The following is a 27572-nucleotide window of genomic DNA, read 5'->3' as shown; positions in this document are numbered from 1 at the left end:
GGATTACAGGTGTGAGTCACCGCACCCTGCCAATCTTAGAGGTTTTTAATCCCCCTGCCCTCAGTGGCCTAGCCAAATGTTGGGGCCTTGCTCTTCTCCCCTTCTGCCCTGGAGGGCTTGTGTTGGTCCTTAGAGAGTAGTGTGTCTGTGTTCCTCGTTGGATGGGTTGCCTGTGTGTGGTTTTTTTTTTTTTTTTTTGAGACGGAGTCTCACTCTGTCCCCCAGGCTGGAGTGTAGTGGCGCGATCTTGGCTCACTGCAACCTCCACCTCCCAGGTTCACGCCATTCTCCTGCCTCAGCCTCCCGAGTAGCTGGAACTACAGGTGCCTGCCACCTTGTCTGGCTAATATTTTTGTGTTTTTAGTAGAGACAGGGATTCACTGTGTTAGCCAGGATGATCTCGATCTCCTGACTTCGTGATCCGCCCACCTCGGCCTCCCAAAGTTCTGGGATTACAGGCGTGAGCCACCGCGCCCGGCCCCCTGTGTTTTGTCCATGGAGCCAGGCTAGTGTTCCTGGGTGCTTTGCTGGAGGGGGTGGTCTTGGCACCAGGGCTGCTGGGACAGAGCTGTGAGTCACAGAATGCTAAACACCTCTTGACCATAGGCTCTGGGAAGACATCTGTCCATGAACTGCCACTGCTGCTGCCATCTTTTGCCCCCCCACCCCACCCCCACTTCAGTGGCAGCTCATCCATCCATAGGCAGGGTCAGTAGTTTCCCAGGGTGAGAAGGGAGATTCCAGGCCCCTGCTGCCTTAATTCTAACCTCCCACCCTGGAGGATGGTAGGCAGGTGGACCTTGCAGAGTGGGATCCATGCCATATTGTCTCACACCTATGAGGCACTAGGGAACAGACACCAAGGAGTGCTACCAAGGGGGGTGTGTTAGTTTCCTGTGGCTGTTGTGACAAATGTTACCACAGACTGGGTGGTTTAAAACAACAGAAGTTGGCCGGGTGCGGTGGCTCACCCCTGTAATCCCAGCACTTTGGGAGGCCGAGGCGGGTGGATCACGAGGTCAGGAGTTCAAGACCAGCCTGGCCAAGATAGTGAAACCCCATCTCTACTAAAAATATAAAAATTAGCTGCGTGTGGTGGTGGGTGCCTGTAATCCCAGCTACTTGGGAGGCTGAGGCAGAGAATTGCTTGAACCCAGGAGACGGATTGGAGGTTGCAGTGAGGTGGGGGTTGCAGTAAGCTGAGATTGCGCCACTGCACTCCAGCCTGGGCGACAGAGCGAGACTCCATCTCAAAAAAAAAAAAAAAAAAAAAAAAAAAAGAGAAGTTTATTCTGTCACAATTCTGGAGGCCAGAAGTCCGCAATCAGTTTCACTGCATCCAAATCAAAGTGTTGGCAGGGCCACACTCCTTCTGGAAGCTCTCAGGGAGAATTTAGACCTTCTCTAGCCTCTCGTGGCTGCCAACATTCCTTGGTTTATGGCTGCATCATTCTAATCTCTGCCTCCATCTTCACCATCGCCTTCTCTGTATATGTGGTTTCCTTTTCTGTCTGTATCAAATTTCCCTCTGTCTCTCTTTTATAAGGACACTTGTGATTGCATTTAGGTCCTACCTGATACTCCAAGATAACCCCCCATCTCCAGATTTAATAATGTAAGTTAATTACATCTGCAAACACTTTTTTTCTTTTCTCTTCTCTTTTTTTTTTTTTTTTTGAGGTGGAATCTCGCTCTGTCACCCAGGCGCAGTCTCGGCTCACCGCAACCTCCGTCTCCTGGGTTCAAGCTATTCTCCTGCCTCACCCTCCTGAGTAGCTGGGATTGCAGGCGCCCACCACCACACCTGGCTAATTTTTGTATTTTTAGTAGAGATGGGGTTTTGCCATGTTGGCCAGGCTGGTTTCAAACTCCTCACCTCAGGTGATCCACCCGCCTTGGCCTCCCAAAGTGCTGGGATTACAGGCATGAGCCACTGTGCCCGGGCTTTTCTTTTCTTTTCAGACAGTGCTGGCCTCTGTCACCCAGGCTGGAGTGCAGTGGCGTAATCTTGGCTCACTGCACCCTCCACTTCCTGGACTCAAGTGATCCTCCAGCCTCAGCCTCCTGAGTAGCTGGGACCACAGGTGCGAGCCACCATGCCCGGTTAATTTTTGGTGTTTATTTATTTGTTTTTGAGATGGAGTCTCGCTGTGTCACCCAGGCTGGAGTGCAGTGGTGCGATCTCGGCTCACTGCAACCTTCGCCTCCCAGGTTCCAGCGATTCTCCTGCCTCAGCCTCCTGAGTAGTTGGGATTACAGGCGCCTGCTACCATGACCAGCTAATTTTTGTATTTTTAGTAGAGATAGGGTTTCACCATGTTGGCCAGGCTGGTCTCGAACTCCTGACCTCAGGTGATCCACCCGCCTCGGCCTCCCAGAGTGCCGCGATTATAGGCGTGAATCACCGTACCTGGCCTGTATTTTTTGTAGAGATGAGATTTCACCATGTTGCCCAGGCTAGTCTTGAACTCTTGAGCTCAAAGCGATCTGCCTGCCTTAGCCTCCCAAAGTGCTCGGATTGCAGGCATGAGCCACGATGCCTGGCCCTACCTTTTTCATTATAAGGTAACATTTACAAGTTCCAGGGGGGTTAGGGTTTGATATCTTTGCGTGGCTATTAATCAGCCTACTAGAGAGGCTTTTTTCCCTCCTGGGGAATGGAAGGGAACTCATTAAGTGGTCTCTTACTGGGCAAAGCCCTGTAATATTTGAGTCTGCCCAGCATCCCTATTATTGGGAGGCTTGGTATCCCCATTCACAGATTGGAAAACTGTGGCTCAGAGCAGTTCATCATCACATGGCTAATAATTGGTGGAGCTAGATTGGAACCTAAGTCAGTTGGGTTCCACAGCCTGCTCCAACTTCACTTGGGCCTTTAGACCACTAGGTTACAGAATCCTCTGGTGTTAGGGAGCTTTACTCAGCCTTTTTGTGGAGGCTCAAAGATATGGAGGGATTTTCCCACAGGCTCAGCGATGAGTTTGCAAGGTTCACAATCTCCTCAGGCCAGGGCATTGTTGGAGCTTAAACTTATCTATGGCTGAGCTATCCCCTACCCCCCACCCCTACTAGCCCTTCCTGAGCAACATTTTCTCCCCAAAAGGAGAAAGAGAAGGGCCAGAGCCCAAACTCCTCAGGCTGCTGATGACAAAGCCAGTGGGTGGCTAGCAGTCCAGCCTCTAGATCCAAGCCTGGATGCCAGTTTGACTGCCCCAGGACCCAAACCCTGCAGTGCGAGGGGCCTATTCAGGTCTCTTTCATGTTTAGAGACAAACCAGGATATTCTGTGGATGGGCTGCAAGGTATGTCCTCCATGCTGTGGCTCGTGGGGGTCTTCCCTGTTGCCTCTACACTAGGCTTTGCTGGTATCCAAACTCCAGCTCCTTTCTCTTTCTGCCTTTGTTTTTTTGTTTTTTGTTTTGTTTTTGTTTTTGTTTTTGAGACATAGTCTTGCTCTGTTGCCCAGGCTGGCTGGGGTGCAATGGTGCCATCTCGGCTCACTGCAACCTCCACCTCCCGAGTTCAAGCGATTCTCCTGTCTCAGCCTCCCAAGTAACTGGGATTACAGGCACACGCCACCACGCCCTGCTAATTTTTTGTATTTTCAGTAGAGACAAGGCTTCGCCATGTCGGCCAGGCTGGTCTTAAACTCCTAACCTCAGGTGATCCTTCCGCCTTGGCCTCCCAAAGTGCTGGGATTACAGGCGTGAGCCACCGTGTCTGGCCTCCTTTCTGCCTTTGTAAAGTGAGGGTAATGTTTCCTGCCACCTGGGCTGTGGTCAGGAAAATTAAACGAGGTCACCCTTTGCATCTGGTATGGGGCAGGTATTCAGTTAATATGAGTTCATCTTTCTTCCTGGTCCTCCCTGCTTACCTGCCTAGTACTACCCAGAACTTTAGCTCTACTGAATTCATTGCTGGGCTCCAGGCATTCCTGGTACTTCGTGGCAGAAGTGACTTCATTTCTCATCCAGTTAACAAGCATTTTTGGAGGTCTTGGTGTTTTAATCCTTTGGTCAGGTGGCACCTCCTCTCAGGTGCTAGCCTTAATGACTGTGTTTCTTTTTTTCTTTTCTTTTTTTTTTCCTTGAGACAGAGTTTTGCTCTTATTGCCCAGGCTGGAGTGCAATGGTGCGATCTCGGCTCACCACAACCTCCGCCTCCCGGGTTCAAGCGATTCTCCTGCCTCAGCCTCCCGAGTAGCTGGGATTACAGGCATGCACCACCACACCTGGCTAATTTTGTATTTTTCAGTAGAGACGGGGTTTCTCCATGTTGGTCAGGCTGGTCTCAAACTCCCGACCTCAGGTGATCCGCCCACCTCAGCCTCCCAAAGTTCTGGGATTACAGGTGTGAACCACTGTGCCTGGCCCAATGACTGTGTTTCTTTTCTTTTCTTCTTTTTTTTGAGACAGAGTCTCACTCTGTCGCCTAGGCTAGAATACAGTGGTATGATCCCGGCTCACTGCAACTTCTGCCTCCCAGGTTCAAGCGATTCTTCTCCCTCAGCCTCCTGATTTAGCTGGGATTACAGGCATGCACCACCATGCCCAGCTAATTTTTTTTGTATTTTTTAGTAGAAACAAGGTTTTACCATGTTGGCCAGGCTGGTCTTGAACTCTTGATCTCAAGTGATCCACCTGCCTCGGCCTCCCAAAGTGCTGGGATTACAGGCGAGAGCCACTTCGCCCAGCCTCTTTCTGTTTCACAACACGTGGCATTTACATTTTTCACAGCCTTGTTCATACCTTGTGGTGGTTACCTGTTTCCCTACCCCTCTGCTAAGTAGTTTGTGAGCTTATCAAGAGTGGAGACTAAGTCTGATTCATTTCACTGTCCTCACTGCCCAGCCCAGTATCTTACTTAGTAGCTGCCTGGTAAGTCTTTCTTGAATGGATAAGTAGGAGCCCCTCTCCTGTTTGATCTCCTTTTCTCCTCTCTTTTTCCCCTCTCTCCAAAGCCAGGAAGTCGCTGTGTTCCCTTCTTTTTAAGAACCTATTCTTGTGTCAGGTTTGGGACTATAGTTGTGGTTGCACCATCCCTGCTGGAGACCCCTGGCTGGGGCAGGCCCATGACTCTGGGAGATGGCTGACCATGTGTGGCCAGGATGGACTTGGGCATAACTGGCTGGAGTGTGTTAATCCACAGGCTTGGGGGCAAGGAGGGACACCTGGACCACTGGAATGTTGTGCACAAACAGGAGTCCTTGTGCTGCGCATGGAAGCTCATTAAGGGCTTCCAGGTGTCTTTGTCATCTCTAGAAATCCAGCCACATTTTCCTGGGGTGTGGGCCCTGATGATGGGACTGGCTGGGTATTCCCTTGTCACCTCTTCCTCCCCTCCTGTCCCGCTACTCACCTAGGACTTTCTGAGGGTCTCTCAGTTGTGCATAATCTCTGTGCTGATCTCCTCCCCTTCTGTGATTGGCGACAACTTCCCCTAGTATATGGTATGTTATTTACAAAGCTTCTTTAGGTCCTGAAACTCCTCACAGCTCTGTCCGGTAGATCAACATATCCCCCATTCTATAGGAAACTGAGAGTGATAACAGACAGCAAGTGTGTGGCAAAGCTGGGGTTGGAACCCAGAGCTCTTGCGTTCCAAACCTTGTGCTTACAACTTTGCCAGAGATGCTTCTCCTCTGGCTTTCTTAGGGGATGGGTTCCACCCCTTGCCTGAGCTGGGGAAAAATGGCCTTATGGATAGGTGGGCCCCTATGTCTGGTCTCTAATACCCCAGATCCTATAAATCCCTGGGCAGGCCTGTGTCCACAAGGAGCAGGCTTGGAATCCTGTAGTTTGCAGCTTTGTTGCTAGGTCAGGCTGGCTGCTTCTGGTAGCCAGCAGAGGGCGTGAGGGGCCCAGGAAAGGTCTGCTGCTTCTGGTTGGTTTTGTTTTGAAATGAAAATTATGTTTTAAGAGGTTATATGGTCATTTTTTTTTTTTAATAAAAAAATATGCATTTGTACAGGTTCATTTAAGTTGAACCTTCGTGGTGCCAGGTGTGCTTTGGAATTTAGGAAAAAAACAATTTATAAAACTTACCTGGTGTGTATACTTTGTATTACATAACACCTCCAGCAGGATCTGAGGCAGCACCTCATAATCAAACACCTGAATGTTTTCTGCATTGAAATATTTGAATATTTACCCCAAGTGGGATAAATAGATTCTTGTCAGTTCTGGTCAGGTTATGATGCCAAATGAATTAGATAAAGACTTTTGGGCCGGGCACAGTGGCTCATGTCTGTAATCCCAGCACTTTGGGAGGCCGAGGCGGGTGGATCACGAGGTCAGGAGATCGAGACCATCCTCGCTAACATGGTGAAACCCCGTCTCTACTAAAAATACAAAAAATTAGCCAGGCATGGTGGCAGGCGCCTGTAGTCCCAGCTAGTCGGGAGGCTGAGGCAGGAGAATGGCATGAACCCGGGAGGCAGAGCTTGCAGTGAGCCGAGATAGCGCCACTGCACTCCTGCCTGGGCAAAAGAGTGAGACTGCATCTCAAAAAAAAAAAAAAAAAAGACTTTTGATTTTCAAAGCTTTTTGGGTTTAGTGTAACTTTATAAAAGGGAAAGTGCAATAAAATCGCTGATAACACCAGGACTTAGGGATATTTTGCTGTCTAGCCTTCCCAATTTTGTGTACGTGTGTTTGTATACATACATATGTATATATGTGTAGATATCTGTTAAATGTGTTCAGTCACAGATGAGAACATTGTTTGCACACTTTTGCCTTCTAGAATATCTCTCTTTTTTTTTTTTTGAGACAGAGTTTCGCTCTTGTTGCCCAGGCTGGAACGCAATGGGGTGATCTTAGCTCACCGCAACCTCTTACCTCCTGGGTTCGAACGATTCTCCTGCCTAAGCCTCCCATGTAGCTGGGATTACAGGCATGCACCACCACGCCTGACTACTTTTGTATTTTTATTAGAGACAGGGTTTCTCCATGTTGGTCAGGCTGGTCTCGAACTCCCGACCTCAGGTGATCCACCCACCTTGGCCTCCCAAAGTGCTGGGATTACAGGTGTGAGCCACCACGCCCGGCCTACAGCATATCTTGGAATCCTCTAGCCCTTTGTCAGGTTCAGGATCTAGGCTCTTGCTAGTTACCGCCTCTTCACCACCTTTCCTACATGAAACTCCTTGAGGTAGAGCCACATTCTCCACCCAGGCACTTGCTGGGTCTGAGTCTCTGGCTGCCTGGGGCAGTGTGGCTCCCTGGGCCAGGCCCTGCAAGGTCAACAGAAGCCATAAGGCATATGGGGCCACTGTTCTCAGGGCACCTAGGACCCTTTTGGAAGCAAGTCTTAGTTTCACTCAGCAACTAATTAATTCCCTAAAAGAGTCTCCTACTTCACATGCATGGAGTGGTCAAACAGGGCTGAGAACTTTACCTTGGCCAGCGTCCTCTCTGTCAATGATCTAGGCCTCTCGGGAGCTTGAGGTTGGGGCCCTGGGGAGGGAGTACAGGTTTTCCCTGTTGCTGACCCCCACCTCTTCCCTCCAGCAGGAGCATTGGTTTGAAAAGGCCCTACGAGACAAGAAGGGCTTCATCATCAAGCAGATGAAGGAGGATGGCGCCTGTCTCTTCCGGGCTGTAGGTGAGTCTCTGCCTTAGTCCTTAAGGGCCTAGGGCTGCCCCTAAGCTGTGTCCCAGTTATCAGGAATAGCCCCTGAGACAGGGTTGAGGCAGAGCTAGCTAATCTTTTAGGGACTCTAGGCTCCAGCCTCAAGTTGGTATCTGACCTCTAGCCGTGGGTCTTGAGACATTGTAGTGGTGCAAGATTAATATGCATAATAACAGCAAGAAGAATGATAAAGAAAATAATATCCTTTGGGACACATTGTCTGTCAGGTGCTACAGGAAACCTCTTTGATTCCCCTCTAAGCTAGGTGAGTGTAGGGACTATTGTTGCTTCCATTTGTCAGATGAGAAAAGTGGCTCAGAGATGGTGGGTGACTTGTCTGGAGTGAAATAATAAGTGGTAGAGTTCTGGAGTAAAATAATAAGTGGTAGAGTTGGGATTCAGTGTCTGGGTTAGATTAGTCTGAGGCCCATGCTCTTAACCATAGCACACTGCTGCCACCCTGGGCTGTATGACCCCTAGGTTTATACCCAGATCCCATCTCTGGTGTGTTGCGGGTCTCTGTTCCTCAATCTGTGTGTATGGGGGCTATCAGACTAGATCTTTACAAATTTCTTATATCATAGAATTTTTTTTCAACTTATATAAAAGTAGAGAGAATGATGAACCCTCATGTACCCATCATCCAGCTTCAAAATAGTCAATACGTGGCCAGCCTTGTTTCATCACTATCCCGCCCACTCTTTCTCACTCCCCTGAAAGAAGAGTATTTTTAAAGCAAAACCCCGACATTGGATCATTTCATTCATAAATATTTCTGTATGTTTCTCTGACAGATACAGACTTACTCTCTTCTTTTTAACATAATCAAAATGCCATTACTGCACCTAACAGAATTAATAATGCCTTAATACCATCTGTTATCCAGTCTGAGTTAGATCTTTGAGGCCATTTTGGCTCTGAATCTGTGACCCAACAAGTAGTTGTGAGGTCCTGTGCTAGGGTGAAGGGGAAGCTGGGAATGTGACCTGATCCTCGCTGTGGTTCTCTGATATCTACCAAGGAAAAGTGCCCTCTGATAGGAGCTTTGAGCTGGGAGTCAGAAGACCTACCTTCTAGTTCTGGCCCTGACTCATAACTGCTGTGACACTTGGCGGCCTTGGTCTTCCCGTCTGTGAAATGGTGTTGATTCTCAATGCCTCTTTGAGTTCCTTCTTGGTCTGCTATTCTCTCCGTCTGTGGGTACCCCCCATGTCTACTGGTGGGCTGGGGTGTTTTAGGCTCCATCCCTGGCTTCACAACTGATTCTTGGTATGACCTTAGGCAAGCAGCTCTTCTTTCCTGAGGCTGTTTCCTCATCTGTAAAATGGGGCTAAAAGACCCTAATGCTGTAACGATTTAATGAAGTTGCTTTGGTAAATCCCTTTAGTGCCTGACACATATAGTAGACCCTCATGGAACAGTAGCATTTGTAAAACCCAGATGCCATTTTCACTGGTGCCTCAGAGTCACATGTGTTTGTTGAAAGGGTGGAGTGAATGGTCTCCTCTCTATTCTGCCAAGCAGAAGAGGCTCAGGCAATGGGCTCTATTGGACTGGGAAAAAACTTATCCCTCCTACTCCTCTGGCTCAAGTTTGTGTTTTCCCTGGGATGTTTCCCAGAGGAAGAGCTGGGTTTCGGGGCATCTTGGACAAAAGAAAGGCAAAGAAAGAATAGGTGGGGGCCTGTTAGGTGCTAGGCCCTGTGTTGAGACCTCAGGCTAGATGTGGGGTAAGCAGGGCTTCTGGTGGAGTTAGGATTAGAGAATGCAGTGGGCATCTGAGTCTTGGGCAGTCATTGAGGGTAAGCCTTGGGACTGGCTAGTGAGGACCTGGCTTGTGTAGTAACTCATATCAAGAGCCGTGTGTGTGTGTGTGTGTGTGTGTGTGTGTGTGTGTATCTAGCTAGCTGTTCTCCGTGTGTGTGTGTGTGTGTGTGTGTATGTGTGTGTGTATCTAGCTAGCTGTTCTCCCCAAATACCCCCGACCCTTGGGGCTAGCTAGTGAGGACCTGGCTTGTTGTAGTAACTCGTATCAAGAGCAGTATTTGTGTGTGTGTGTGTGTCTATATGTATCTAGCTGTTCTCCCCAAATACTCCCGACCCTTCCTCCCACTGGGGCCTTCAGTAAGGGGCCTCTACTTACAGGAAGAGCTGACCAGGGCAGGTTGAAGGCCTTTCCTTATCGGCACTATGGCTACACATTTACCCTGACTGGGCTGCCTTTGGCTTTTCTCTGTAAAACCTCAGAAGTCCTGTGGCCTCTCCCCCGAAGTACATGGCCCTTGGTCTCTAGACCTTATCTGGAGGTTTCCTTGGTGCAGAGTGCATAATACATGTGCCTGGGAAGGGGACTTTGTCCCTGGGCTTTTTGCTGCCCCCCTGTTTCCAGCCTCGCCTGGATGGGGACAGATGGCAGTCAGCTTAGACTGTAGTGTGAAGCCCTACAGGCTGACTTCCTGCCATGTGTTGAATAGTGGAAGGAACGTGGAGCAGAGAGTTGGAGTTGGGCGGGGGCTGCAAACATAGAGGGCACTGTTTCCTTGACCCCTGCTGTCCTGCTGTGTGCTAGGCATTCAGCTGGGTGCTTCAGGCTCACTGCAAAACTTGGATCATTATCCCATGAGACAGGTGAAAAGATTGAAGCATAGAAAGGGAAATGACATGCTCAGGGCCATTAGCCAGAGCTGGCCTGGGAACCCAGAGGTGTCCAAAGGACACACATTCTTTTTTTTTTTTTTTTTTTTGAGATGGAGTCTCCCTCTGTCGCCCAGGCTGGAGTGTGCAGTGGCGTGATCTCGGCTCACTGCAACCTCTGCCTCCCGGGTTCAAGTGATTCTTCTGCCTCAGCCTCCTGAGTAGCTAGGATTACAGGCGTGCACCACCACACCTGGTTAATTTTTGTGTTTTTAGCAGAGATGGGGTTTCACCATGTTGGTCAGGCTGGTCTCAAACTCCTGACTTTGTGATCCACCCGCTTTGGCCTCCCAAAATGTTGGGATTATAGGCATGAGCCACCGCATCCGGCCAGGACACATTCTTTTTATGATCCTAGGATCCTTAGCTTCTTAGCTTGGTTGTCAACTGGCTGGATGACCTTGGCTGTGTTCCTTGACTTCTCTGGACCTTACCTCCTCCAAGTAGGAGCACGTGGCCCTCTGTTGTTGGGAGTCTTGAGGCAGGTGGCTTTCTGCCTTCTGTTCCCCTGGATTATCTTCCTATAGGGTCCTACCATTTGCTTTAGAGACTTCTGAGAATTGCCTACTCCCCAGGTAGCTGCCTGCCTGCCATTGGTTCCCCTGAGTTAAGCAATATCCATTGCTTGCGCTCAGTTCTCTCCTACCTCCTCTTATTGGGGATTCATGAGCATCATTGAAGGCTTGGGTGGAGTGGAGGTGGGAACCTGAGCCTCAGAGGTATCCTGTGGCCCACCCTGTCCCTGTTATGCTCAGATAACCTCCTCCTGGAAACATGACTCTGCATCTCTCCCTTGCTCCCTCCCTCCATGTGGCTTTGACTCAGCAGAAACCTCTAACCCTGACCAGGGTCCTGGTGCTAGCTTCTGTGGGCAGAGTGAAGGCCACATGGTTGTTTCTACATGGGCCATGGGGGAGTGGCAAGGGCTGTGCATGTTACCACGATGAGGCCCAGAAACATTAGCTAGGCCCACTCTTCTGGGCCTTTTGGTCTTGGAACATGAACCATCAGCACTAGGAGGGATGGATCTGAGATCAATTTTGATTGTTTTATAAATGGGGAAACTGAGGCCTCAAGAGAAAGCCAAGACCCTACCCTATCTAGGTTATACAACCAGTGTCAGAACATTGGTATTTGAGGTTGAACCAGGCCACAGAAAGAAGATTCCCACGGGCCATTTCCTGTACACCAGCTTCCTTCAGCCTCTCCCGTGTATCCTTCAGGTTTCTCATCCTTGCAGTGGGAATCCTTGAGCAGAGGAGCACACATCTCAGGAACCAGACTATCCAGTGGGATGAGTTCTGTCTCTCCCACTGAGGGTATGCTAGTTGGGGTAGTTGGGGCTACAGACCAGGTCACACCACAGCTGCTTGACAGGCAAGTGAGACCTTTGTCCTGGCTCATCTCCTCAGGAGATTGGTTCTCAGTGGGGCCAGGGTTCCCACTGGACCAGGAAGGTAGTGGGGAGCAGACCAGGTCCCTGTCTCCCTCTGCAGCTGTGTGTACACACGTTAGTGTGGTTTGTTTTTAGGTTCCCTGTAGACACCTAGCTTCCTTTTTTGCCCTTAGCGGAACTTGGTGTGGCTCTTCTGGGAGGCAGGCAGCTACCTGGGGAGTAGGCAGTTCTCAGATGTCTCTAAAGCAAATGGTAGGACCCTATAGGAAGATAATCCAGGCTCTCATGTCTTGCTTCTTAACATAAATCTGGGTACATTATTGGTTACATTACATTAGTTACATAAGGACTTCCCCCGGGCAACAGAGGAGAGAGGTTGAGGCTAGTCTGTTAGAGCTCTTGGTTATTTCCCCTGCCCTCCACCTACCCTGCCAGAGGCCAGGAAGGAGGTTGGTGGGGTAGGGGGTCCCTCAGTTTATAGAGCCTCACATCTTCAGTCTTTCCTGAAGTGGCAAGGGCATCTACTCATTGAATGTGATAGTTCTCTGTTGTGGGATTTGTTGGGTGAGCATTTGGCCTCAGGGAGCATCTTTGGCAGTCTCTGCTGTATGTGTATACACATGTGCATTTCTATACTGGTGTCTCTGTGTGTCCAGAAAAAGGAAAGAAGTGGGGTGTGTATGGGGAGGGTAAGGTTCATATTGGCCTCTGTGGCCCTAGGGAGAGATGCAGCCCCTGATATCTATAATCTCTGCCCTCTCCCTTGCCTTTCCTGGGTTCTAGCTGATTCCTGCTTGTGCTGGTGTGGAAACTGAGGCACACAAGATCAGGTCCTGCCCCAGGGAGTAAGGTGACTAAGATGGTGGCTAGATTGGGATGAAAGTGGTAATATCAGCTGGGGCCAGCAGTTACCCTTTGAGAGCCTGGCCTCACCTTCACTCCCCCTAAATCTGTGATCCCAGGCAAGCTTTGCCACATTTCTGTGTCTCCTGGGTAAAGTAAGAGTGTTTTGGTAAGGATAGAATGAGTTGGAGTGTGAAAAGTCTTTGGTGTGGGACCAATTGTAGTATTGTACTGAGGATTTCTGAGCCCTGTTGGAGATGGTAACAGAGGTAGAATGGTGGGGGACCCCCTTCCAGCTGGCCTCTGGGAGGGGAGAACAGGTGCAGATTGCCCACAAGTGCAGCGTCAGCAAGAGGAGGAGTTTCAGTTTCTATCAAAACAAGTTCTCTGAATTCCCCTACCTCTGCAGGTCATCCCCCCAACCTCAGACCCCTCCACAGGGAAGTCAAGCCTGGCCCCCAGCCCTGTGTGCCAGCCTTCTGGGAAGAGGAGGGCTTTCTGGAGGACAGAGGTGGAGCTAGGAAAGTCAGAAAAACGAATTCTTTTTTTTTTTTTTTTTTTTTGAGACAGAGTTTCGCTCTTGTTGCCTAGGCTGTAGCTCATTGCAACCTCCACCTCCCGGGTTCAAGCGATTTTTCTGCCTCAGCCTCCCAAATAGCTGGGATTACAGGCATCCACCACCCCGCCTGGCTAATTTTTTGTATTTTTAGTAGAGATAGGGTTTCACCATGTTGGCTCGGCTGGTCTTGAACTCCTGACCTCAGGTGATCCACCTGCGTCGGCCTCCCAAATTGCTGGGATTGCAGGCATGAGCCACCACACCTGGCCAAAAATGAATTCTTGTTGAGTACTTCCTATGTGTTTAGCTCTGTGCTTAGATGCTTTTCCTGCCTTATATTATTGGAGAAATCCTTCTATTCTCCCTTGTTGGGGTAGTACTATTGCTGTTTTCCTTGGTTTGGAGATGTATATTTTCTTCCACGTTAATGATTCCAAACTTAGGGTATACCTTATAATCAGTGTGGTGTGTTTCCCCCCTCAAAAGCTGTGATTAGGTACATGTTATACCATATCACCTATCAGTGCCGTCATAGGATTGAGGAGAGAAGGTGGTGTTTTACATTTTACAGATAAGTAAAGAAGTGTCATAACTCGTCCATACTTTAGGACCCTGTTTTATGAAGCCTGTATTGTTAATTCGATATTAATTTAACTGCTGAAGTTTTGTTAGAACTAACGGCCTAGAGGTAGACTTGTGGACCTTTGGTTTCGCTAAAGGTAGAGAGCCAGGAGAGGACATGCATCCTAGGTCTGCATTTGGGGCTTTCCTCTGGCTGAGGAATTGCAACAGAAATGAGGAAGGGCTTCATAAGTGGTTATGGCAACATTCTGGCTGACTCGTGGGTAACTAGCATATGAAGGAATCATTGTCGTCATGACAAATTGTGTTCCTGTTTCTTGACCACCTACTGTGCCTTAGGTGCTTGGCAAACCTCCTGTGTAGTTTTGACAACACCCAGCAGATGGAAGAGGAGTTACTGTCTCCACCTTATGCATGAGGACATTTCAGCTTAGAGAGGTTAAAGGCCTTATCCATTGCTACACAGCTAGGAGGCAGCAGAGCCTTTCTGCCAGGCAAAGGGGTCAGTGGCAGAGAAATGGGACCCTCAGGGGGTTTTCCCCCAGATCCCTTCCCTGTTCCACAGTCTCCTCTCTTTCCCCATTTTCCTGCATCTGGCATCTAGCTCTTGAAGATAGAACTCCCAGGCCTGGAAATGACCGTTGACCTTTCCATAGGAGATGGGCTTTCTCCAGCACCTCAGCCTATCTCTCTGAGCCTGGCCAGCCAACCCCTATTTAACCCCTTCATTCTCATCTTTGTTCCTGTTTACTGCAGCTGCCAACAGCACTGCCTCCCAGTACCCCAAGCTCAGCCTACAGAAATAGCTCCCCAAGTAGCTCACTGTGCGGGCTCTGTGGTCCTGGCTTCTAAGAAAGGCAGCAGCAGGGGGCCCCCAGCCTGTGCGCAGGACATGTGACTTGCTGGAAATGCCGCTGGGGAGGGCGGGGGAGAGTGTGGCCGCAGAACCCACATCCTTGTTTACATTGGTGAAGGGGCTACCCCCCTTCCCGCCTTCACAACCTCCACACCCCCTTACCCTTCAGGTCTCTTCACCTCCAAGAGGACTGGAGACAAACATGGGCCCTATTTTCTATCTCAGAGTAGCCTTTCTCACAGAACCCTCCAGGGTAGGAAGGGGAAGGCAGGGAAGGTGTTCTTCTGACAGTTCTTCAGAGAGGTAGACTGACAGGGAAGAACTCAGGAGTGTTCCTGTGTGACCTGACCCTAGCCCCATGCCCCAGGGAGATCCCATCAGAGCAGTGGTCCTCTGGGGAAACAAAGGGAAATTCCCAAAACCAGTGGAAATCAGACTTGCATGATCTTCAGGCCCACTTTAATTTCACAGGGAGAAGAGCTCCCTGGCTTACCCAGCCTATCCATTTGCTCAGTAAACTTTTCCTGATTTCCTTTACTGTATCGGGCCCTGAGCTGGGGGTGGACTTTGGTGTGAACTGCCCTTTGCCTTCTGTGGGAGCCCAGTGTGGTCGGGCAGAAGTCTATGCACACCTTTGATAAATCTGGTGATAGAGGTGTCCTGGGTAGTGGGGAACTGTATTAAAGAACATGTTGGGCCAGGCGCGGTGGCTCACACCTGTAATCCAGGCACTTTGGGAGTCTGAGGCGAGAGGATCGCTTGAGCCCAGGAGGTCAAGGCTGCAGTGAACTATGATCGCGCCACTGCACTCCAGCCTGGGCGACAGAGCGAGACCTTGTCTCAAATAAATAAATAAATAAAGAACACATTGGTGTTTGAGAAGTAGGCAGCTGACGAGGATGGAAGGAGCGTCCTGAAGAGAAGGAACGGCATGTGTGAAGATCCTCAAGCGAAGCAGAGGGAGTGTGTTTCCTTCTCGCCTTAGTTTGACCAAATCTCACGACGCCTGGACTATTCGGGCCACAGGCTGCCCATCCTGAGTTAAGCTAAAGTTAGTTGCATGTGTGTCTTATCTCTTTTACTAGACTGTGTGCTCCCCGAAGGTAGGGGCAGGATTTTACTCACCTCTGTCACCTTCACAGTACCCCACATTCAGGCCTCCCTACGGAGGAAGGAATTCTGATTTACTCTGTGGCTACTCTGTCCCAAGCCCAGTGGTAGTTATTTTATACCCGTTATCTCATTTAATCCCCACAAAAGGCCTGCCATTTGGTTATCCCTCTTTTTTTTTTTTTTTTTTGAGACAGAGTCTTACTCTGTCGCCCAGGCTGGAGTGCAGTGGCATGATCTCGGCTCACTGCAACCTCTGCCTCCTGGGTTCAAGCGATTCTCCTGCTTCAGCCTCCCAAGTAGCTGGGATTATAGGCGCCCGCCACCATGCCCGGCTAATTTTTGTATTTTTGGTAGAGACAGGGTTTTACCACGTTGGCCAGGCTGGTCTCGAACTCGTGACCTCAAGTGATCTGCCCACCTTGGCCTCCCAAAGTGCTGGGATAACAGGTGTGAGCCTCCACGCCTGGCCTGTTATCCCTCTTTTTCCCATTTTACAGATGAGGTATATGAGGCTCAGAACACTTGGGTCACTTGCCTCTGGTCACTCAACTCTCTAGTATGTGGCAGAACTGGGCTTGGAGCCCATTTTTTTTTCTTTCCTTTTTTTGTCTTTGTTCCCTTTTTTTTCAGCCTACAAAGGCCATGTTGACTCGTAGGAGTCAGGAAAACTGAATTCAGAGTTGACTCTGTCACAGACTGACTCTTTGTGACCTTGGACAAACCACAAACTCCCCCTGAACCTCAGTTTCCTCATGTGGAAAGCAAAGGGGGTGTGTGGGAATCAATAGCATTTGAGGCCAACCTGTGGAACTTAGAATGTTGCTGATTTCTCTGAGTGGCCACGTGTACCCTAGACAAAGTCATCTGCCCAAGAGGCCTGTGGATGTGTTCCTCTCACCTGCACTCTCTTGTTCTTCAAGTCTGGCCCTGCCTGCCATATTTTTCCATGACCCCGTTCTAGCCTACAAGGGCAAGAACTCTCCAGGCCTTGGGGTAGAAAAGGGAATTTCCCTGGTCCCCCAGTTCCTCCTCCCCAAAGGATGTTCTATGATTCAGAGCTCTTCTCTGGCATCTCTGACCCTAGCTGCTGCTTTCTTCTGCCCCCACAGCTGACCAGGTGTATGGAGACCAGGACATGCATGAGGTTGTGCGAAAGCATTGCATGGACTATCTGGTGAGAAAATGGAGGCCTCTGGGGGAGGGGCAGGGTGGGAGGATTTCTTCTCCACACAGACCTTAACCTTCCAATCTATTCTGCAGATGAAGAATGCCGACTACTTCTCCAACTATGTCACAGAGGACTTTACCACCTACATTAACAGGAAGCGGAAAAACAATTGCCATGGCAACCACATTGAGATGCAGGCCATGGCAGAGATGTACAACCGTCCTGTGGAGGTGTACCAGTATAGCACAGGTACTTCTGCAGTGGGTAGGTGAGGGAAAGATGGTGCCTCATTCGAGCCTGCCCAACCTGGCCTGCTGTGGATGCTCCCTCCTTCTCTTTCTCTGCAGAACCCATCAACACATTCCATGGGATACATCAAAACGAGGACGAACCCATTCGTGTTAGCTACCATCGGAATATCCACTATAATTCAGTGGTGAATCCTAACAAGGCCACCATTGGTGTGGGGCTGGGCCTGCCATCATTCAAACCAGGGGTGAGTGGGTCCCTGTGCCCAGAATGGCTGCTGGATATAGAGGTCAGAAACCTCTGTTGGAGTCTGTTTTGCCCCTAACTCACAAAAATATCCTGTCTCCTCTCTCCCCTGAGGTCATCCTTACAAAAAAAAAAAAAATAGAGAGTTACTTAAGGTGATCTCTCAGGGCTTGTTCTTTGGTCTTGGTTTGCCTGTCTGAGTTGGCTTACCTATCTTTTGTGCCCGTTGAGGGCTGGCATTTTAGGATGTGGAGTCCTATTTTGGAGCAGTGAGCCAGGGCTTGCTCTGGGCATCTTGGCATGGGTCTTTCTCCTGGGATCATAGTGGTTACAGACAGCCATGGTCACAGAGACATGGGGTACAGGCCTGGCCCCACCACTCACTGGCTGTGTGATCTAGGCAGATTCTGTAAGTATTCCAGGCTGGCAGCTTGGCTGATACAGAAAGCACCTCCCACTGGGCCTGGGGCCTAGTAGGTGTTCAGAAGGTGGCAGTGCATTTTCCCAGCACATACCGATAGATTCTCATTCATTTCTCTCTCTCTCTCACAGTCATTTGCTGAGGATTTTGGTATCTTCTATTCAGGTTTCACTTCTACAAACACAAAGTACTCCTGCTTCATTTTCGGAAACACATAGCCTAACACCAATACACCCTCCAACATAGGGTTCTTTTTTGTTTTGTTTTTAAATAAACTTAATTTTAGAGCAGGTTTAGATTTACAGAATTACTGCAAAGAGGCCGGGCACGGTGGCCCACACCTGTAATCCCAGCATTTTGGGAAGCCGAGGCTGGCAGATCACCTGAGGTCAGGGGTTCAAGACCAGCCTGGCTAACATGGTGAAACCCTGTCTCTACTAAAAATACAAAAATTAGCTGGGTGTGGCAGTGGGTGCCTGTAATCCCAGCTACTCTCGGGAGGCTGAGGCAGGAGAATCACTTGAAACTGGGAGGCAGAGGTTGCAGCGAGCCAAGATTGTGCCACTGCACTCCAGCTTGGGCGACAGAATGAGACTCTGTCTCAAAAAAAAAAAAAAAAAAAAAGTTACAAATATATTACAGAGTTCCCATATGCCTCACTATGATTAATGTATTAACATAGTACATTTGTCATAGTTAATGAGCCAATATCGACATATTATTAACTAAAGACCATACTTGACTCAGATTACCTTAGTTTTTCCCTAATGACCTTTATCTGTTCCAGGATCCCATCCAGGGTGCCATATTATATTTAGTTGTTGTGTCCCCTTTATCTCCTCTTGGCTGTGACAGTTTCTCAGAATTTTCTTGTTTTTTGTTTTCGATCTGTTTACTGACTCTCGTTTTGCCTTTTCTAGAATGTCATATAATTGGAAATGTACAGTATGTAGTATGTAGCTTTTTCAGACTGGCTTTTTTCACTTAACACTATGCATTTAAGATTCATCTGTGACTTGTCCTGGTTTAATGGCTCATTTTCTTTTTTGGTGGGCGGGTGGAGAGACAGGGTCTCACTCTGTCACCCAGGCTGGAGTGCAGTGGGGCAATCTAGGCTCACTGTAGCTAGCCTCCACTTCCCAGGCTCAAGCAAGCCTCTCACCTCAGCCTCCCGAGTAGCTGGGAGACTACAGGTGCTCGCCACCATGCCCGGCCAGTGGTTTAAAAAAACTTTTTGTAAAAAAATGAAAAAAAAATTTTTTTTTTTGTAGAGACAAGGTCTCACTATATTGCCGAGGCTGACCTTGAACTCTTGGGCTCAAGTGATCCTTGTGCCTCGGCCTCCCAAAGTGCTGGAATTACAAGCATGAGCCACTGCACCCAGCTTCCTCTTTTTCTTTCTTCAAAAATATGAATGTTCTGGCCAGGTGTGGTGGCTCACGCCTGTAATCCCAACACTGGGAGGCCGAGGTGGGAGGATCTCCTGAGGTCAGGAGTTCGAGACCAGCCTGGCCAACATGATGAAACCCTGTTTCTACTAAAAATACAAAAAAAAATTAGCCGGGTGTGGTGGCACACACCTGTAATTCGAGCTACTTGGGAGGCCGAGGCAGGAGAATCGCTTGAACCTAGGAGGCAGAGGTTGCAGTGAGCTGAGATTTGACCCCTGCACTGCAGCCTGGGTGACGGAGCGAGACTCTGTCTGAAAGAAAAAATAAAAATGAATGTTTTAAGTTTTTGTATTTAATAGACTTAATTGTTTAGAGCAGTTTTAGATTTACAGAACAATTGAGATAATACAGAATTCCCACATATCCTTCTCTTCCCAAACACAGTTCTGCTATTATTATTATTATTATTATCATCTTTATTTTGAGACGAAGTTTCTCTCTCATCACCCAGGCTGGAGTGCAATGGCGCAATCTTGGCTCACTGCAACCTCTGCCTCCCGGGTTCAAGCAATTCTCTTGCCTCAGCCTCCCGAGTAGCTGGGATTACAGGCACCCACCCCCACGCCCAGCTAATTTTTGTGTTTTTAGTAGAGACGGGGTTTCACCATGTCAAAGGCTGGTCTCGAACTCCTGACCTCAGGTGATCCACCCATCTCGGCCTCCCAAAATGCTGGGATTACAGGCGTGAGCCAACGCGCCCAGCCCAGTTCTGCTGTTATTAACAGTTCAAATGATTATGGTACATTTGTTACAATGTGCGAACCGATATTAATACTTTTTTTTTTTTTTTTTTTTAAAGGCAGAGTTTCTCTCTGTTACCCAGGCTGGAGTGCAATGAGGCGATCTCGGCTCACTGCAACCTCCGCCTTCTGGGTTCAAGCGATTTTTCTGCCTCAGCCTCCCAAGTAGCTGGGATTACAGGTGCCCACCACCACACCTGGCTAATTTTTCTATTTTTAGTAGAGACGGGGTTTCACCACCTTGGCCACGCTGGTCTCGAACTCCTGACCTCAGGTGATCCACCCGCCTCGGCCTCCCAAAGTGCTGGGATTACAGGCGTGAGCCACCATGCCCAGCCTAATACGTTACTATTAAATGAAATCTGCATGCCTCCTTAGGCCCCTTTATCTTTGATAGTTTCTCAGTTTTGTTTTGATGACCTTGACAGTTTTAAGGAGTACTGATCAAATATTTTGTAGGAAATGTCTCTTTTGGACTTTTTCTCATGTTTAAACTAGGGTTGTGGGTCTTAGGGAGGAAGATCACAGAGGTAAAGTGCCATTGTCATTACATCATTTCAAGGGTTTATACTATGAGTGTCATTTATGCCTGTTGGTGTTACCCTTGATCAACTGGCAGAAGTAGTGTTTGTTAGGTTTCTCCACCTAAGGTTATTCTTTCCCACCTTTTCCATACTGTACTGTGTGGAAGGAAGTCACTATGTGCAGCCCACACCTAAGAAATGGTTATGCCCCATCCCCTTGAGGGTAGAGTATCTACATAGATTATTTGGAATTCTTTAAGGAGGATCTGTGTCTCATCGTTAACTCATCCTTAATTTATTAATTTTTCCAGTTATTACGTACATCAATATGGTCTTTTTTTTTTTTTTGAGAGGGAGTTTCGCTCTTGTTGCCCAGGCTGGAGTGTAAGGGCGCCATCTCAGCTCACTGCAACCTCTGCCTCCCAGGTTCAAGCGATTCTCCTGCCTCAGCCTCCCGAGTAGCTGGGATTACAGGCATGCGCCACCACACCCAGCTGTTTTTTGTATTGTTTAGTAGAGATGGGGTTTCACCATGTTGGGCAGGCTGAAGTCTCGAACTCCTGACCTCAGGTGATCCACCCTCCTCGGTCTCCCAAAGTGCAGGGATTACAGGTGTGAGCTACTGCGCCCAGCTCAATCAGCCATTTCTTTAGAGAGCCCTGGAATGTATTGGAGACTGTTAACAGAAATCAAGACCTAGGTGTTGAATGTGCTCTTCGATATCAGGTTGTCCATGCTTCTAGGCCCTGTCAGCTGATAGAGCAAGGAGCTACATGTATGTATAGTGGCCTTTGTACACATATCTATAGCTGATAGAGCAAGGAGCTACATGTATGTATAGTGGCCTTTGTACACATATCTATAAATATTTCTACCTGTAACCATCTGTATTTATATTAAACATGAATCCTTACTGATGTCTCCAACTCAGATCCATTATCACATGCTTCATTCTAGCCTTCTCCCCTTGTTCATCTGCAAATTCCCTCTCCAACAGTAGATACGCCATCAGATGTATATGCACTGGTTCCTACCATCCGTTTATGTAACTGCTCATTTCCATATACACGCGTAGCAGAATCACACTTGTTCACCCGTACCCCCGTGGGAAACAACTTTATCACTATAGCACAATGCTACATATAGTTCTTTTTTGCCTTTGGTGTTACAGACTCCATTCATTTTGAAAGTGACCTACTTGTACCCCCACCCCCTTCAAATGAGGGTGTTTATTTTTATTTTATTTTATTATTATTATTTTTTGAGACAGAGTCTCGCTCTGTCGCCCAGGCTGGAGTGCAGTGGCGTGATCTCGGCTCACAGCAAGCTCCACCTCCCGGGTTCACACCATTCTCATGCCTCAGCCTCCCGAGAAGCTGGTACTACAGGTGCCTGCCACCACACCCGGCTAATTTTTTGTATTTTTAGTAAGAGACGGGGTTTCACCGTCTTAGCCAGGATGGTCTCAATCTCCTGACCTCGTGATCCGCCCGCCTCGGCCTCCCAAAGTGCTGGGATTACAGGCGTGAGCCACCGCGCCCGGCCAAGGTTGTTTCATGTTTGTAATACATTTGTATTATTTTGTCACATTTTTGCATTCTATGCTGGGATCTCAGATCTCCTAATTTTTTATTTATTTTTGAGACAGAGTCTCACTGTCGCCCAGGCTGGAGTGCAGTGGTGCGATGATCTCAACTCACCGCAACCTCTACCTCCTGGGTTCAAGCAATTCTCGTGCCTCAGCCTCCCGAGTAGCTGGAATTACAGGCATGCACTACCACACCTGGCTAATTTTTGTATTTTTAGTAGAGACGGGGTTTCATCATGTTGCCCAGGCTGGTCTCGAACTCCTGACTTCAGGTATCTGCCTGCCTCGGCCTCCCAAAGTGCTGGGATTACAGGCATGAGCCACCGCGCTGGCCATAGATCTCCTAATTTTTATTTTATTTTATTTTATTTATTTATTTATTTTTTTGAGATAGAGTCTTGCTCTGTCACCCAGGCTGGAGTACAGTGGTGCGATCTCGGCTCACTGCAACCTCAGCCTCCGTGGTTCCAGTGATTCTCTTGCCTCTGCCTCCCGAGTAGCTGGGATTACAGGCACGCGCCACCACGCCCAGCTAATTTTTTGGATTTTTAGTAGAGACAGGTTTCACCATATTGGCCAGGCTGGTCTCAAACTCCTGACTTTAGGTGATCTGCCTGCCTCGGCCTCCCAAAGTGCTGGGATTACAGGCATGAGCCACCGCGCTGGCCATAGATCTCCTAATTTTTATTTTATTTTATTTATTTATTTATTTTTTGAGACAGAGTCTTGCTCTGTCACCCAGGCTGGAGTACAGTGGTGCGATCTCGGCTCACTGCAACCTCAGCCTCCGTGGTTCAAGTGATTCTCTTGCCTCTGCCTCCCGAGTAGCTGGGATTACAGGCACGCGCCACCACGCCCAGCTAATTTTTTGGATTTTTGGTAGAGACAGGTTTCACCATATTGGCCAGGCTGGTCTCGAACTCCTGACCTCAGGAGATCCACCCACCTTGGCCTCCCAAAGTGCTGGAATTACAGGCATGAGCCACCGTGCCCAGCCTTCCTAATTTTTTTTTAAATAGCATATATTAAGGTCCACTCTTTGTGTTGTACATTCTATGGGTTTTGACAAATGTATAATGTCATGTATCTACTATTACAGTATTATTCAGAATAGTTTGACCACCCTTAAAATTCCTCATACTCCATATGCTTACCCCTCCCTTCCTCCCTCTTCCTGCAAACACTATTGTCTTTGTGGGTTGCCTTTTTCAGAATGTCATATAATTGTAATCATACAGTATGTAGCCTTTTCATACTGTTTTTTGTTTGTTTGTTTTTTTTGTTTTTTTTTTTTTTGAGACAGTGTATCACTGTTGCCCAGGCTGGAGTGCAGTGGCACAATATCACTGCAGCCTTTACCTCCTGGGTTTAAGCAATCCTCCCACCTCAGCCTCCCAAGTAGCTGGGACCACAGGCACACACCACCATGCCTGGCTAACTTTAAAAATATTTTTATTTTGTAGAGACAGGATCTCACTGTGTTGCTCAGGCCAATCTCAAATTCCTGGGGACAAGTGATCCTCCCGCCTTGGCCTCTCAAAGTGCTGGTATTGCAGGGGTGAGCCACCTGCAGCCAATTTGCTTTTTTCCCCCCTGAAATTAAAATGGTCAATGTGACAGACTGCTTCTTTTCACTTAGCAGTATGCATTAAGGTTTCTCCATGTTCTTTCATGGCTTGTTAGCTGGTTTCTTTCTTATCACTTAATGTTCCTTTTATGGAGATACCAGTTTAATTATTCACCTATTAAAAGACATTCTTGGTTGCTTCCAGTTTTTGATGATTATGAATAAAGCTTCTGTAATGTGCATGCAGGTTTTTTTGTGGACGTAATTTTTTAGATCAGTTGTATACATACCTGGGAGCAAGATTGCTGGATTGCGTTGTAAGATTATGTTTTGATTTATGAGGAACTGAGAAACTGTCTTCCAAAGTGGCTGTATTATTTGCCTGCCCACCATAATGATTTGGAAGTTCCTGTTGTCAGCATTACCAGCAATTGATTCTGTCATTGTGTTGGATTTTAGCCATTCTCTTAGGTGTGTAGTGGTATCTCATTATTTTAACTTGCAATTGCCTCTTGGCAAATGCTGTTGAGCATCTTTTCATATGCTTATTTGCCATCTGTATAGCTTCTTTGGTGAATTGTGTTTGTGACTTCCTGACATACAATTCCTAAAATCCTTAGAATCTCCAAAGTGATGCCTTTTTGTATGCTAATGAGGTGACTGATGGCTGGCAGCCTCTAGGTAGCTTCAGGATGGGGGCTGGTGACCTGAAAGACCAAGGCAGGATTAGAGGTTTGCAACTTTAAGCCCATCCCCCAGCCTTTGGGGAGGGGAGAGAGGCTGAAGATTAGGTTGATCACCAGTGTCCAATGGCATAATCAATAATGCCTGCATAATGAAGCTTCCAAAGAATCCCAAAAGGATTGGGTTCTAGGAGCTTTTGGGTAGCTGAATACATGGAAGTTTCTAGAGGGTGGCACCCCAGGGAGGGCATGGAAGCTCCACGTCCCTTCCCCCATATCTCACTCTGTGCATCTCATCTGTATCCTTTGTAATTTTCTCTATAATAAACTGGCAGACGTGTTTCCTGGGTTTTGTGAGCTGCTCTAGCAAGTTAGTTGAACCCCCAAAAAAGTATTGTGGGAATCCCAATTTATAGCTGGTCAGTCAGAAATTCTGGAGGCCCAGACTTTCGACTGGTGTTCGAAGGGGGTTGGGGGGAGTCTTGTGGGACTGAGCCCTCAACCTGTGGGATCCCAGGCTGTCTCTGGGTATTGAATTGCATTGGAGGACGGACACCAGGTGTCCGCTGCTTGCTGTGTGGGAAAACACCCTCCCCCCAGCCCGCACACTTGGTCACAGAAGTCTCCTGTGTTGATTGTTGTTGAGTGAGTGAGTAGAAAAAACACTTGGAGTGTGTTTAACACTGCCAGAGTGGTTAGATTTTTTGACTATTTTTTTAATTGGCTTGTTCTAACATAGTTTTACGAATTGTTTTTAACTATTCACAGTAAAAAATTACATTTTATCTGAATGCAAGGTCTGCAGGAAAAAGAAAAGAATACATTTTACATGATTACTTAGCATATATGCATTTGTGTGTGATGTGTATATGTGCATTAAAATAATGTTAACTAAAGCTTCATGAAACAACATTTGCACTTATTCCCTGGGATATATTCTGATATTTTCTATTTTTTAAAAATGCTGTTGGATCTCAGCCTGAAAAACAGTACTCTGATGTAGTGTCCTGTAACTCATAGCACCCCACACCATGTTGATACTGCCCCCTTATTCCCTCACACACCCACTACTTCCCCCAACCCCTCACATGCTTGAATACTCCCTCCACCCTGTGCACACATAGCTAATTTTTGTATGTGTCTCTTCTGCTCATGTGTGTGAAAGTCCTCAACATTATGAAACAGTCATCACTGGATGGGGCTTCTTTAAATTAAGGCCCAGGGCCAGGTGCAGTGGCTCACACCTATAATCCCAGCACTTTGGGAGGCCGAGTCGGGTGGATCACCTGAGGTCAGGAGTTCAAGGCCAGCCTGGCCAACATGGTGAAACCCCATTTCTACTAAAAATACAAACAAGTTAGCTGGGGGGGATGGCACTCACCTGTAATCCCAGCTACTTGGGAGGCTGAGGCTGGAGAATCCCTTGAACCTGGGAGGCGGAGGTTGCAGTGAGCCGAGATTACCCCACTGCACTCCAGCCTGGGCGACAGAGCGATACTTCGTCTCAGGAAAAAAAAAAAAAAATAAGTCCCAGGTTGGAAGGCACCTGACTGCTCCAGTCTCAGTGCCTCAGTTGAGGTGGTTTGGGGGTTAGAGTCAGGTCTTACAAGCATAGGAGTTTGGAATGACAGGTCCCACATCCCAAGCCTGCTTTCCCCTGGTCCCCAATCAAGAGGTAGTCTGTGGAGTGTTGCTCTTTGGGAGTACCTGCTTTCCTGTCTCCTTTTTTTTCTGGGGCCTGTGGGCCTACCTCGCTGAGTCTGTTCTGGCTCTTGGGCAGGTTCAGTGTGTTATTGCACATCCCTGTTCCTCTCCCTCCTTGCAGTTTGCAGAGCAGTCTCTGATGAAGAATGCCATAAAAACATCGGAGGAGTCATGGATTGAACAGCAGATGCTAGAAGACAAGAAACGGGCCACGGACTGGGAGGCCACAAATGAGGCCATCGAGGAGCAGGTGGCTCGGGAATCCTACCTGCAGTGGTTGCGGGATCAGGAGAAACAAGCTCGCCAGGTCCGAGGCCCCAGCCAGGTGGGTCATGGACTCTGTCACAGGCTTGGCCAAAAACTCATTACTTCTCATGCTTTGCCCTCAAGCGAGCAGAAAAAAATTAAGCAGTTTTGACATCTGGGAGGGAAGGAAGCATCCAGCACCATCTGTAACTCATCTTGGTCTTAGTTTTGGCATTGTACCTTGGAACTTTAAATACTTGTGCAGAACAGGCACTTAAGGAGTGAGAGGAGGGCAGCCATGCTGCTGGTGACACAAGAGAATAATGGATAGCTTCAGAGACACAAGCTTTTGTTGACTGCCCTTGTGTGCCAGGTCTCTACTGAGAATGTAACATCAAATCTGGACTACGCTGCCCTCAGCGATCTCGTCTGTTGGCAGAGACAACTCATTGGTGGGGTCCTTGACCCTGACTGGGAGATCAGTGGAGGTGGGGGCTCCGGTTAGTCTTCACAGAGGAAGGTTGAATTGTTAGGGGAGCGGGGAGGGGTGGGGCAGACAAGCATCTGAGGAATTGTAAAATCGCAAGGAGTTTGGAGTGATTGTAGATGTTGGCTGGCAGGAGCTGAGTTTTTTTTTTTTTTTTTTTTTTTTTGGAGACAGAGTCTTGCTCTGTCGCCCAGGCTGAAGTGCAGTGGCGCAGTCTCGGCTCACTGCAAGCTCCGCCTCCCAGGTTGACGCCATTCTCCTGCCTCAGCCTGCGGAGTAACTGGGACTACAGGCGTCCGCCACCACGCCTGGCTAATTTTTTGTATTTTTAGTAGAGACGGGGTTTCACCGTGTTAGCCAGGATGGTCTCCATCTCCTGACCTCGTGATCCGACCACCTCGGCCTCCCAAAGTGCTGGGATTACAGGCGTGAGCCACCGCACCCGGCTGAAGGAGCTGAGTTTTATTCCACAAATACCTACTACCAGTCTGTGGCAGGCCCTGTTTTCAGTATATGGGGATACATAGGTGAGCCCAGCAGACCAAGATCCCCGTCCTTGTGATGCTCACAGTTTTGCAGAGTGAAATAAAATAATAAATATAATGAATAAATTAGTTGGGAAGTGCTATGGATGGAAAGTGTACAGCCAGGATAAAGGGGCTGAGCAGGAATGTGCGTTCACGGTATGAAATAGCGCAGTCAGGGTAGGCCTCAGAGCAGGTGAGATTTGAGCCTTGCAGAAGGTGAGAGTTAGCTGAGCGCACATGGAGGGGAGGACAGCAGGCCCACACACCTGGTACAACTCAGGCACAGCCCAGAGGGAG

The 27572-nt window shown here is 48.3% G+C and overlaps 1 protein-coding gene across 4 annotated transcripts in view; it reads left to right on the top strand.

Moving 5' to 3' along the window:
• Positions 1-27572, top strand: part of OTUD5 (OTU deubiquitinase 5) — a 35755-nt gene that overhangs the window by 5776 nt on the left and 2407 nt on the right. For all 4 annotated transcript variants that reach the window (XM_054676830.1, XM_054676829.1, XM_054676828.1 and 1 more), the window contains exons 2-6: positions 7512-7605; positions 16784-16848; positions 16935-17091; positions 17190-17338; positions 26137-26340. In XM_054676830.1, the coding sequence (XP_054532805.1) occupies positions 7512-7605; positions 16784-16848; positions 16935-17091; positions 17190-17338; positions 26137-26340 (669 nt within the window). The remainder of the gene's footprint in view (positions 1-7511; positions 7606-16783; positions 16849-16934; positions 17092-17189; positions 17339-26136; positions 26341-27572) is intronic.

The sequence above is a fragment of the Pan troglodytes genome, chromosome X, assembly GCF_028858775.2.
Source record: "Pan troglodytes isolate AG18354 chromosome X, NHGRI_mPanTro3-v2.0_pri, whole genome shotgun sequence".
Lineage (NCBI taxonomy): Eukaryota > Metazoa > Chordata > Mammalia > Primates > Hominidae > Pan > Pan troglodytes.
The sequence above is the reverse complement of the archived record's forward strand: the minus strand, read 5'-3'. Positions and strand labels throughout refer to the sequence as shown.